Genomic DNA, 12,397 nt, shown 5'->3' on the forward strand with positions numbered 1-12,397 from the left:
AAGTGAGCAAAGTTTCCGTAACTATAATCCTCATGACCCTTATCACATGTGCTTTCAGTTCTTTTCTTTGATTCTTATTGGGGTGCGCGTGAGGATCCTTCTTCTGGGACTGCCACATTTGCCCTTTGACCACCAGAGTATCCCCGGCCTCGGCCTCCCCTTAATCCACCTCGGTTATATCCTCTCCCCCTTCCACGCATGTCCCTACGTGGAGCCGTGCAAGAACGAATCAAATGGCCCTTCTCTCCGCAGTTGAAGCACTCTCTGCTCTTATAGTCAGTTGCTATGAAGGCTGGATGAGATGGAGTCATTGTATTGTTCTTCATCAACTTTAATCGGGCATCCTCCTGTGCCATTGCTGTTATGGCATCCTCTAAGGTAGGAAGAGTAGGTTGATGAAACAAAGTAGCACATCTCGCCTCAAATGCAGAGCTCAAGCCTTTGAGAAACTGCATCACTCGCCTCCGTTCAATCCATTTTCTAGCAGCTGCTATGCAATCTGCATGTGGCAAATCCAGGGGATCATAGTGATCTAAATCAACCCACAAACGCTGCAGTTCAGCAACATACTCCATCACAGAATTTTCTCCTTGTCTGAGTTCACCAACTCTCTCCTCTGTTTCAGCTATTAACATCACATTCCCTTCGCCTGGGTACAGTTTTGAGAGAGTTTTCCATACCTCAGTAGCAGTTGAGATAGTCTCAACAGTTGCAACAATGTTTGGAGACAAGGAGTTCAACAACCATGCCATTATCAAAGAGTTGGTACTGCTCCATGTCCTCCATTATGCAGTTTTCTTGTCTCCTGGCTCCTCTGCCTCACCATTGACAAAGCCCTCAAACCCTTTAGTCCTAAAGATGAGTAGTGCCCTTCTTGACCAGCTCAAATAATTCTTGACACCTTCCAGCTTAATTTCATTTGGCATCAAGTCAATTTTCTGAATTGGCTCAATGTGAGGAACAATTGCATTATTTGGAGGCGTTGCAGCTCCTACCTTGGCTGTGAGGAGCTCAGCCAATTTTCTAATTGCCTTCTCGAGTCCCTGATTTTTGCCCATGTCTTGCCTCAAATCACGGCAGGCAAGACCTTTCCTTCTCCCTCAGTACACTATCTAGCAGCCCCTCACACAGTATACATCTGTCTTGTCAACATTGAGAATTCTTTCAGAATTTTCTGTAGCACATAAATTTGAATTTTGTGACATGGTATCATCGGATGTTTCCCCGTCAATAGTGCGTGCAAGAAATGTAGAGACCTTAACCGGCCACTCAAATTTATCACTCTGTAAAATATATATAATAAAGAGACTTATTAGAAAGGAAGTGGATAAACTGAGCTCGAGCCCGTATGAGCCTGGGTGAACAGTAAAATCAGAAGAAAAAATCAAAAAATTCTGGTTTTTTTTGTGGCAACATTTGACAAATGTTTTAAATGCTTGCAAAATTTCATCGTAAAATGACATTCATGTAAATCGTGGCAAAAAGAGTGATGCTCCAAAAAAGCTATTGTAGAATGTTGGTTTTGTTTTATTTTTGCCACAACCTCCACGAATGTTATTTCGTGATGAAAACTTGCCAGCATTGAAAACATTTGTCAAATGTTCAAATGTTGCCGCAAAAAAGAATCAGAATTTTTTGAATTTGTTTTCTGATTTTACTGTTCACTCGAGCTCATATGAGCTCGAGTTGAGAAGGGCACTTTCGTTGTACTAGTATTTCTCTGGGAACATTCTCCGACTGACCATTCAACGAACAAACTTACCCGGCATCTTGAGATTCAGAGTAAATCCAGGATAAAAACCGCCTGGATTTCATTTCGGTAGGCCGATGCCAAGCGCACCGCACGTGGAAATATGTCGCCGCTGAAGGAGGACGGTTAGCAATATGTATGGAATCCGTTGGCAGGGAGCGATGACCAAGGAACAGCCAAGCAAGTACCGGCCAGCGGATCCCAGAGCTTCCTTCCCGGCGATCCAATCGGCTGCGTACTCAGAGAGATCCACTTGGAATAAGACAATACTCAGAGAGATCCGCTACACTGACACCCTGGGTGCCCGAAGCTCCACCCCACGCTGCCGATTCACCGCCGGCGACCTACAGAACCCAGCATCGCCACCCGCCTGTGCTCTGATACCATGAAGTGTGGTGGATTTGGGAAATTTCTGGATAACTCTATTCCTCTCTAGTCTGTACAATACATATACTAGTTTACATGGGCCAAGTGGGCCAGACTTACTCACACATATACAACCCAACAACACTAAGATTATACTGCCGGAAGTGCTCATTTGGCCTCCGGAAGCTATGCCAAACAAAGTTTCAGAACAAGTGAATCATATGCGGACGACGTAGGCACGGAGCCTCTCGGAGCAGACGAAGCAGTGCGGGAAGTAGAAGGCCACCACAAACCCCACAACGAATCCGACGGCCGCTCCGATGCTCGACTCGTCGTTGAGCCTATGCAGCTTGATTCGTACCGGTCTCCATCTCCTCCTGGAGCGGGGACAATCATCCGACGGTGCACCGCAAAGCCCTTGGTTACCATCAAAGTTCGAAGCTGGAAAACTTAGTAGCGAAGGAGGAATAGGAGCGAAGGAGGAATAGGCCCGGATAAACAGTTCTTCGCAACATTGAACGTCGATAACCGAGTAAGCAAATCGACTTGCGGTGGAATTTGACCGTTGAGTTGGTTATGTTGGAGGTTGAGGAGATTCAGATATGTCATATTTGAGATATTCTGTGGGATTGATCGCGAAAAGCTATTGTATGAAAGATCCAAAGATGTCAGATACGGCACCTGCGGTGAGAAGTCGGGTGGGATTGGTCCTGAAAAACTGTTATTCGACAGGCCCATGCCGGTCATGCTTGCACAATCTTGAAGACCTTGAGGAAATGCACCTTGAAGTCCGAGGTTGCCGAGACGCAGAGAGAGAACCCTGTTCTCATCAGCGAACCAGCATTCCACAGCAGTAAAGCAGCATATGAATCCGTCGGTTTCATTTTCAAAGTTCCAAGAGGATTTGAGTACACTGTTGGGATCAATCACCGACTGTTGCACAGTCTTCAGGCACTGGATATCTTGTTCAGTACAAAAACACAATGTTGAGCTGTTCAGGAGGAGAAACAATAGGAGGAACTTGGCACCATCAGCCATGTCAAACATGGAGTGACACAAACAACTTGTCAGCCAAATCATGCAGCTTATAACTTCCAGCGTCACCTGATCAAAACTTGCGTAAGAATACTTGATCACTCTACTTGAAAAAAGAAGAAATAATTTACTCAAAAAACTCACCAGTTGATCGATCCAAAGCAGAAGCGGTTTCCCTACAGCACACGAAACGTAATTGCTTGCTTTACAATATCGGATTGAATCTAGCACATTGACAGAAACAAATATACGGTGAATCTCTACCGTTCAAATATTATAACTCTCGAGTATTAAATCTTTACAGTTCATTTTCTACCGTTTTAATAATATAATAGATAGATAGATAGATGCATGTGGTGCATTTTAACCAGGTCCAAACCTTCAGAGTTTCAGAGTGTCGCACAACACTCTACAGCCACGAGCAGGTTACACTACTCACAAATATCAGTTTATGTATCAGTCACCAGTTCACCACATTTATCCATAAATGTATCACTGATAAATTTTCACAGGCACGGTGCTCAGGGCACCAACCAAACAGCCCAACATAGTGCAAGAACAACAACAAGAGACTTTCTTTTGTATCTGCTTCCAAGAAGTTTAGTCTATTGCGCACTTCATGTTTCTTATGTTAGTTGTTATCTAGATACATGTTAATTCACGTCATCACAAGATGCTCCATCAAGGTCGGCGTCGGCATCCTGAGGCCTAACTAGCTCGCCCCTAGCGCCGCCTATCATGGCCACGCCCCCACCGGCGGGTTCGGCTGCCACATCTAGAGCAAGGCCAACTTTGTCACCTAATACGAGGACATGCCAACCGGGCGCCACGTCAAATAGGTCTTCTACACCGGTAATTATCAATCAATGAACCCTCCCCGTCTGCTGCTTGTCGTGATGAAGGCCACGAATGGTGAAATTAGCCAGAAATATGTGATTCCATTGAGGATAAATTAGCCAATGATTTGTGATTCCATTGAGGATCTAGGTCATGCTGCAATTACAACATGGAAAATTGGGGATATATTCGGTTTTTTCTTAAGTCAAACTGAGAGATAAGAACAATGTGTTAAGGATGAGATCAGTTTGTATAGAATCATAAAGAACTTATGACATCTCGCTAAGGCACACATATAGATAGTTGTTGCAACTTGCGTTGTTACAAAGGAACATCTTCTAGCCTAAGTGAAGCTCATACCACACCAGTAACTAGTACTATCTATTAAATCCAACACAGTACATACAGTAGATCTTGAGCAAGAAGGAGGTAACATTACTTGCAGACATGTTTAATTTGGCCGTAAATTAGAATTGGGACTAGTAAGACATTTGGCTTTGCCTCTATCTGTTGATAGGACCAAAGCTGTAGATTCATGAATGATCACTACAGATATGATATGACAGATAAATCTGTATACAAGGCTCTGACAAAGATAGGTGTGCGTCACACCGATAGTAAACAATGTACTTGCAATATCAGGGGTACACTTGGTCTTTTTTAATCTCCTTTGTGCTTAGGGGTCTTATAGAATCCAGCAATGTGTATAGGATCTTAAATTCCAGTGATTTGGGAGGGCTTCTTCTATTGTTCAGAGTCACACTTGGTACATGTCAAACAGAAAGGAAAATAACATGTGTGAATGATAGAGCCCAAATTTGTACAAAATCCTAAAATATGGTCCAACAGATTGTGGTGGTGCCACATGGACAGAGTTGCTGCAACTTTCTTTGTTTAGATTCTGATGTTTCATTTCCTGATTCACAAGGTAAGCTTACCTTTCAGCAGCAAGCAACCAAAGTTTCAGAATCACTAGAATTTATGATTCATAAATTCCAATGATTTGGGAATGCTTCTTCTATTGTTCGGAGTCACACTTGGTACAGGTCAAACAAAAGGGGAAATAACATGTGTGAATGATATAGCACCAATTTGTACAGAATCATAAAATAAGGTCAAGAGATTGTGGTGGTGCCACATGGACACAGTTGCTGCAACTTTCTTTCTTTAGATTTTGATGTTTCATTTCCTGATTCATACTGTAAGCTTACTTTTAGCAGCAAGCAACTGAAGTTTCGGAATCACTTTTTTAAGGCACATTCAGATGTAGTAGTTTAGCATCGAGTTGTTCTGTTTTAGAATTTTCGATTATTTTCTTACACTAACTAGCCCTATAACTTCCAGAACTTGGTTTTTCGTTTGTGGAGTTGGGTTTTCGGAGCATGAACTACTATAGACTTGGATATGGTACCTGGTTTCATTAATGATAATGTAAAGCAGGGAGGAGGGGGCTTTGGTATCCTGTTCATGTAAAAAAACATACATGACTTTTTCTAATGACTCGAAAATAAACCAGCGAATGGATTAGTATATAAAAAAACAGATTTTGAACAAAAAATCCCAGTGCTAATGTATAGCACGTGCCAACCCAGGGGATGCAATTGCGCTATTTTTTTACGGTTGTGCCCTCATAGGGGATCTTTTTGCTGCATTATTTTGGTCCGTGCGCACTTATCGGTGCTGGGTCACGGATGGGCTCGGAGGCCTTCTTTTCGTCCGTGAGCACTTGTTGGTGCTGGGTCACGGGTTGGGCTCAGTGGCCTCTTTTATTTGTGCTCTTTGGCATCTTTCACAGCTGACAACCGTGCATGATCCCCGTGTTGGCAATGCAGTAGGCAAAGTCTGTTTAATAAACCTGTCACGCTTCAATTAAACTTCTAGTATGGTACTAACGACGCGCGCCACGAAAGGAAACCAGGGCCATCTTTCTCTCTCGCGCGGACACGAAAACAAGCCAGCCCATGCAGCCCAATGTCGGCCGCAATTCTTAAAAAAGAAAAAAGAAAAAGGCTATTCGGCCGCTTCCCCTCAGAAAAAAAACTATTCAGCCGCTCGCTCTCGCCTCGCTGTAGGGCTCACTCCGCCGCCGGGGAAGAGCAGCCGCTGCTCCGCCGTCAGGGCGTGATACGCCTAGCCGCGCCCCGGATCCGAGGAGCGAGATTCGTCGATGCGGACGAGCTGTCGAGGCCATGAAGCCCATGCGGCTGTCTCCGTCGGGCCGCGACGCGCCTAGCCGTGGAGTCGACGGAGCCGGCCGCTGCCCCGCGACGGCCCGGAGCAAGCGTCGACGCCGCCGCCGAGGTGTCGAGGCCACGAAACCAACGCCGCCGTCTGCTCAGTTGATTGACTTGCATTGCGCGGTACTGTCGCTGGATGTTCCCGGCTACTTGTCTTGCCTTGCCCTAGTTATTAGTTTCAGTTGGAAGCAGGAGACACTAGTAGAAAAAGGGCCTTTAGTCCCGGTTCATAAGGGCCTTTAGTCCCGGTTCTGGAACCGGGACTAAAGGGTCGTTACTAAAGCCTTCCCCTTTAGTCCCGGTTCTTGCACGAACCGGGACTAAAGGCCCTCCACATGGCCGCTGCCTGGAGGTCCACCTTTAGTCCCGGTTGGTAACACCAACCGGTACTAAAGGAAATTTTATGATTTTTTTGATTTTTTTTTTATTTTCAAATTTCTGAATTATTTTAACCTCTAATCTCTAATCACCCCTCATCACTGCTCAATTTAACCTCTAATCTCTAATCATCCATCATCATTCCAAATCATCTAACTTCCCGGACGGTCACCCATCCTCTCACTACTCCAGCCTGAGCACGCTTAACTTCCGGGTTCCATTCTCCCTCCTTTCCAAGTCTGCACTTGTTGTTTTCCTGACAATAATAAGATGTCAATCCTATTAACCCTCAGAAATTTAGCTTGAGAATGAAGTCACACATTTCACCGTTTGAGTTTGAAACTATTGTTCTAAAAAACAATAATTATTTAGTAACACTAATATTTCTTGAATAAGTAGTTTGACCATAGTTTGACCACAGTTTGACCACAGTTTGACCAGATTTGACCAAAATTCAAAAAACTGAAATAATTATTTAGTAACACTAATATTTCTTGAATAATTAGTTTGACCATTGTTTGACCACAGTTTGACCAGATTTGACCAAAATTCAAAAAAACGGAAATAATTATTTAGTAACACTAATATTTTTGAATAATTATTTAGTAATACTAATACTTCTTGAATAAGTAGTTTGACCATAGTTTGACCAAATTTAACAAAAATTCAAAAAACCAACAGAAATTTGAGCATAACTTTTTTTCCTTTTAGAATTTGAGGATTCTAAAACTTTGCAAACAGGCCGTAGGCAGTCAAAATCGGATGCGGATTTTCGTGCTGAACATTTGATATATTATACGTTTTTTCTGACATCGTATGCAAAAGTTATAGCCGTTTTACATTTTCCCTACACTTTTTGCAAAACATGTCCAAATTTAAGTTTTTAAATTTTCCTAACTAGTACATGTAGTAACATAACTACATCTGGAAGGATTTTAATTTTTGAAGTTTTTATCATTTTCTTTTGCTTTTTACAAAACTGAAAAGGCGATCCATGGGGGGGTAGAGTTTGAAAATGGGACCTTTAGTACCGGTTCGTGCCATGAACCGGTACTAATGCCTCAAACCCCATTAGTACCGGTTGGTGGCTCGAACCGGGACTAAAGGTAGGTCTAACCTTTAGTACCGGTTGGTGCCACGAACCGGTATTAATGGGCATCGCACCCTTTAGTCCCGGTTCGTGGCACCAACCAGGACTAAAGGTCCCATTTGAACCGTGACTAATGCTTGTACGGTGCCCTAGCCGCTCGAACCGGGACTAATGCTCACATTAGTCCCGGTTCGTAATGCAACCGGGATTAATGCTCTTTTCTGGCCGAACCAAAGCCCTGTTTTCTACTAGTGAGAGAAGCGACGGCAGCAAAGAAGGCTAATGCCATCTTGAGATGTACGTAATTGATGTGAATCAAGAGTACAATACAGTGAATAGTGTGACTGAATTCAAATTTCAGATTGTAATTGATGTGAATCAAGAGTACAATACAGTGAATAGTTTGACTGAATGCAAAATTCAGGGTTGTATACTGATGGAAATTGGGATTGCTAAAGAAATATTGAATGTGACATTGCATACATAACCTGAAGGTGCATTGAACAAAAGCCATGCCAAACCGGACAGTATATCTCTGGATGTCAAGAGATTGAGCATTTTAATCGCTACTCAGAATTGAAGCATAATTGGACTGAACTAAGTGGCAAAAACCTTCAGAGTTCGGTAGAGGAGGAAGTCTACAGTTACTAAAACATAAACTGTTGCCTGCTAGTACTTGCTAGACCAATAGTTGTATACCAACAAGAATACCCATGGTCCAGATTTCTCGTGCATATGCAAGGTTCTCAGTCTCGGTGGAAAGATGATCGGGACGCATCTTTTCAGAATTGAAATATGCACTACAGGCAAACCAAAGCGCTGGCACTTGCGACTGGCTAGGTATACATATTTGTTACTTCAATATGTTCCGGAATTGAAATAAACTGAGGTTACTGTTCAGAACAAGTGAATCATCTTTTCAAAAGAAAAAAACACACAAGTGAATCATATGCAACAACAAAGGCACGGAGCCTCTTGGAGCAGACGAAGGAATGCAGGATCCAATACTGTAATGATCGTTGATCGTGTGGCATTTATGCAATGGTGTACCGCAACAAAGCCTCCAGTTACCAACAAAGTTCATAGGCCAAACTTCTTGTGGCAAAACAGGAATAGCCCCCGATAACAAGTTGCCCCCAGTTAACATTGAATGTAGTTAACCGATCCAACTTATCGAATCGCAGAAACAGCTAGCAAATCATTCTATAAGTTGGTTATGCTGAAGGTTGAAATAATCATTTTAGAAGAGTTGAAATGCGCGCATTACAAACAAAGCACACACACTTGCTAAGTTACATATCATGAGGTGACAAAGCTACTAGTAAGTTGTTCATGCAGAAACAGAAACCAACCTAAACTTGTGCTCATTTGGCCCCTAGTAGTTGATGGCAGACAAAAGTTCCAGAACAAGTGGATCATGCGCGGAAGACACAAGGAAGGAGCCTCTCACAGCAGAACAAGTGGAAGTAGAAGGCCACCACGAACCCTAGGACGAACCCGACAGCCGCTCCGATACTGGAGTCTTCGTTGATCCTGTGTGGCCTGATTGGTATCAGCCTCCATCTTCGACTCCTGGGGCACTCGTCCAATGGTGCACCACAAAGGTCCCGGTTACCAGCAAAGTATAAAGGCAAGAAGTCCTGTGCAAAAGTGGGGATGGGCCCTGATAGCAAATTGTCTGCAACATTGAACGAGGTTAACCTACCAAGCACACTGAAACGCTCTGGAATTTGACCTCTGAGTTGGTTATGTTGAAGGTTGACCATGTTCAGGTATGCCAAATTTGCGATACTCTCTGGGATTTCACTTGAAAAGTTATTGTATGAGAGATTCAGAGATGTCACATACGGTATCTGCTGTGCGATACCGGAGGGAATCGGTCCTGAAAAGTTGTTATACGACAGGTCCAAGCCACTCATGCTTGTGCAATTTTGAAGACCATGGGGAAATGGGCCTTCAAGTCCTAGGTTGCCGAGTCGCAGAGAGAGAACCCTGTTTTCGTCGGGGTGCCAGCATTCCACACCAGTAAAGCGGCATATGTAACCGTCGGTGTTATTTCTGAAGTTCCAAGAGGATTTGAGTACCCCCAAGGGATCAATCACTGATTGTTGCACAGACTTCAGACATTGGATATCATGTTCAGTACTAAAACACAATGTTGAGCTGTTCAAGAGGAGAAACAAAAGGAGGAACTTGGTATCCTCCATGGCTTTGCCGGGCCAAAAGCAGCAACTTGTCAATTCCAATGCCGGCACCACCTGACCAAAACATGTGTAAGAACACTTAACCGAAAAAGGCTTTCGCCCCGCTTTATAGATAAACCAAACCACCACAGCCACAAGGTCCAAACCAAGTTCACAACACACACAAGTCAACACACACACGAACACACACAAAGTACAGAAGGGTTCTACTGAGGGCACAACTCAACAAGCCCTAAAGAGAGAAAAAAGCGGCTTATAAACTCGGATTGAAATAAACCAGACCAATACATGGAGACACTACAAAGCAGCCTTCAGAAAGGAAAATAAGAAGACATGTTTACTTGCTTTGTTGATTTCAAGTACTAATAGTTATTGGACAAGATGATGTGTTTCGGAAAACTCACCAGTTGATGCAGCCAAAGCAGAGGCCACCGCATGCAAAGATTGAACGGGAGCAACGCGTTTAAAACGGAGAGTCCCTTCAATAGAGGACATAATATTTTTCCTGTCAAATTCTAAAGTCTTGTTGACGGCAGCACATTGCACCAAGGCAACAGAAATTCAGTCGCGGCCGGCCGGCCGGCCGGATTGCATGTAATTTAACAAGGAAATTAGTGCTGTGTTGGCTTAGAGAAGGTCTAGGTTTAGGGAGTTAACTATGTTAGGAGTTCAATCATATGGTGTAAGGTGATTTCCAGAAAACATTCTAAAAAATGGGAGGAATGCATTTTAGAAACATGGAGGACGACGCATGGCACACACACTCATGCAGCGCCTACTCAAGACCAGAATGACGGAGCTTCAAGGTTGATGAAAAATCACCAGATGTATCTCGTTGTCGACGGTAATGTCAGACTCCCACTGAAGTAATATTCTGTCTTAGGCCGCGCTTGGATTCGCGGTAACTAATTACAGGGGTGTTTATTTTACACTTGTATCTTACCGGCCGCTCAACAATTTTCGGCTGGAAACCAGACAATGAGCCGAGACCTGTATTTTTTACAGATGTATTCAAAGGGAACATGACAATCCATTCAGGGCCTTAATGGGACATACATGTTTTCAAATCTGAGATTTTATTCCTGATGGACTGGGGGTAGCCTCTTAATCATCCAACCACACGTTGATTCTCGAAAGCAGAGATATGCTAGAAGAACATAGAAAATAATTGGAATTCCTACGAAAGGAATTTATTACAAGATAAAGAAAACGAAATATAGAAATATTTTGGAGGAAGACATGAAATTTGAGACAACTCACGAAATATTGAGGAACAATCATGGAAATTCATGAATACGGTGATTTGCGTGAATGATCATGATTTTTATGAGTTTTTTACTATCCTTTTATGAGAATGATTCTAAATTTTGTAAGTTCTAGTAGACCTCCTAATTTATTCATTCATATTCCAAGTTCTGAGATGTTATTGTAATTTTTCTAGGACATTTATGACGTTTTCTTCATGTTTTCCCTTACTTCACCCTAACTTCTCTATAATTGTTTTTATTTCCATGATTTGTTCATTTTAAATGATTGAAGTGTCACGAGTGCGTAACCACTGCCACATGATCAGCCATACCACTTTTTGTAAGGTTGGTAGTAAATCTGCTATCACAAGCTATGGTTCAAATTTATTTGTTTTGAAAACTGGGGATAAAACAAAGCTTAATCAATAGTGGAGGGACCAAATTGACAAAAAAATGCACATTACCATTTCCCATTGATACCGGGCTTGGTAAATCATGAACAAGATCACATAAATCCTCATCAGTTCCCTCAAGCCCTGGAACCATTTTCACAAACTTTTCTTGTTTGAATCTAGGAGACATTTTCAATACACACCAGAATGTACACAAGCTCCTCCTTTTGGACACGCATATGAGTTGTTTTCCGACACTGTTACCACCCAATGATGAACAGACCAACAAAGGCAGCAGGTGCATTCTCCTGCCAGTTCATTCTGCACATCCTACTTTTTTGTGGGACATTCTGCACATCCTTGGCATCCCTGGCTGACAAGCCGTCGGCATAGATGGATCATGGGCACGGGACACAAACCAGTCAGGAAGCATCAGGCTTTCCACAATAACAGAAAACGAAACTGAAATAAGTGAGCTGCACACAGCAGAGAGACCAACCTTGCGTCAAGAGCCTCCGGTCTCCAAAGAATTTTCACCGGAACACGTGAAGGTATCCAGCTTGGTTGGCAAAGCCTTTCAGGAGTACTCTCTTGGGAAAATCTTCCTAGTAAAAAGACGATAGGTGTGCATGCGTTCAAGAAGGGCAAAGCATGGAAATGGACAGAAAAACACTACAGAAATGTAGAGTTTCACTGTGTTCCTTCAGAAATGTCGACATGGTACATAAATAATTACGGCCAGTTGATGTCTTGCCTCTTTCTAGAATAGTTGACATATGCATTATCATGCGAATTAAGAAAATCGTTACTGCAGGGAACAAGCTAAGAAAGATGTACTGCCGGAAGTGCTCATTTGGCCTC

At 43.0% G+C, this 12,397-nt stretch overlaps 1 protein-coding gene and 1 pseudogene across 1 annotated transcript; both read right to left on the reverse strand.

Moving 5' to 3' along the window:
- Positions 1-2,333: 2,333 nt before the first annotated feature.
- On the reverse strand, positions 2,334-3,154 carry LOC123075142 (probably inactive leucine-rich repeat receptor-like protein kinase At5g48380; annotated as a pseudogene).
- A 5,218-nt stretch (positions 3,155-8,372) lies between these two features.
- On the reverse strand, positions 8,373-9,900 carry LOC123076420 (probably inactive leucine-rich repeat receptor-like protein kinase At5g48380). Its single transcript, XM_044498681.1, has 3 exons — positions 9,155-9,900; positions 8,632-8,689; positions 8,373-8,471 (listed from the first exon to the last, which is right to left on the reverse strand). Exons 1-3 carry the CDS (start codon positions 9,898-9,900, stop codon positions 8,373-8,375), a joined length of 903 nt encoding a protein of 300 aa, XP_044354616.1.
- Between the last annotated feature and the right edge of the window lie 2,497 nt (positions 9,901-12,397).

The sequence above is a fragment of the Triticum aestivum genome, chromosome 3D (assembly GCF_018294505.1).
Source record: "Triticum aestivum cultivar Chinese Spring chromosome 3D, IWGSC CS RefSeq v2.1, whole genome shotgun sequence".
In the NCBI taxonomy this organism is placed as follows: Eukaryota; Viridiplantae; Streptophyta; class Magnoliopsida; order Poales; family Poaceae; genus Triticum; species Triticum aestivum.

Excerpts from the sequence above, each read along its gene's own strand:
- LOC123076420 (XM_044498681.1), bottom strand. The coding sequence starts at position 9,900 with ATGGAGGATACCAAGTTCCTCCTTTTGTTTCTCCTCTTGAACAGCTCA. Across the intron at positions 8,690-9,154 it reads GTGGTGGCCTTCTACTTCCA|GCATTCCTTCGTCTGCTCCA; the intron begins CTTGTTCTGCTG and ends GTATTGGATCCT. Across the intron at positions 8,472-8,631 it reads TTGTTGCATATGATTCACTT|ATGCGTCCCGATCATCTTTC; the intron begins GTGTGTTTTTTT and ends AATTCTGAAAAG.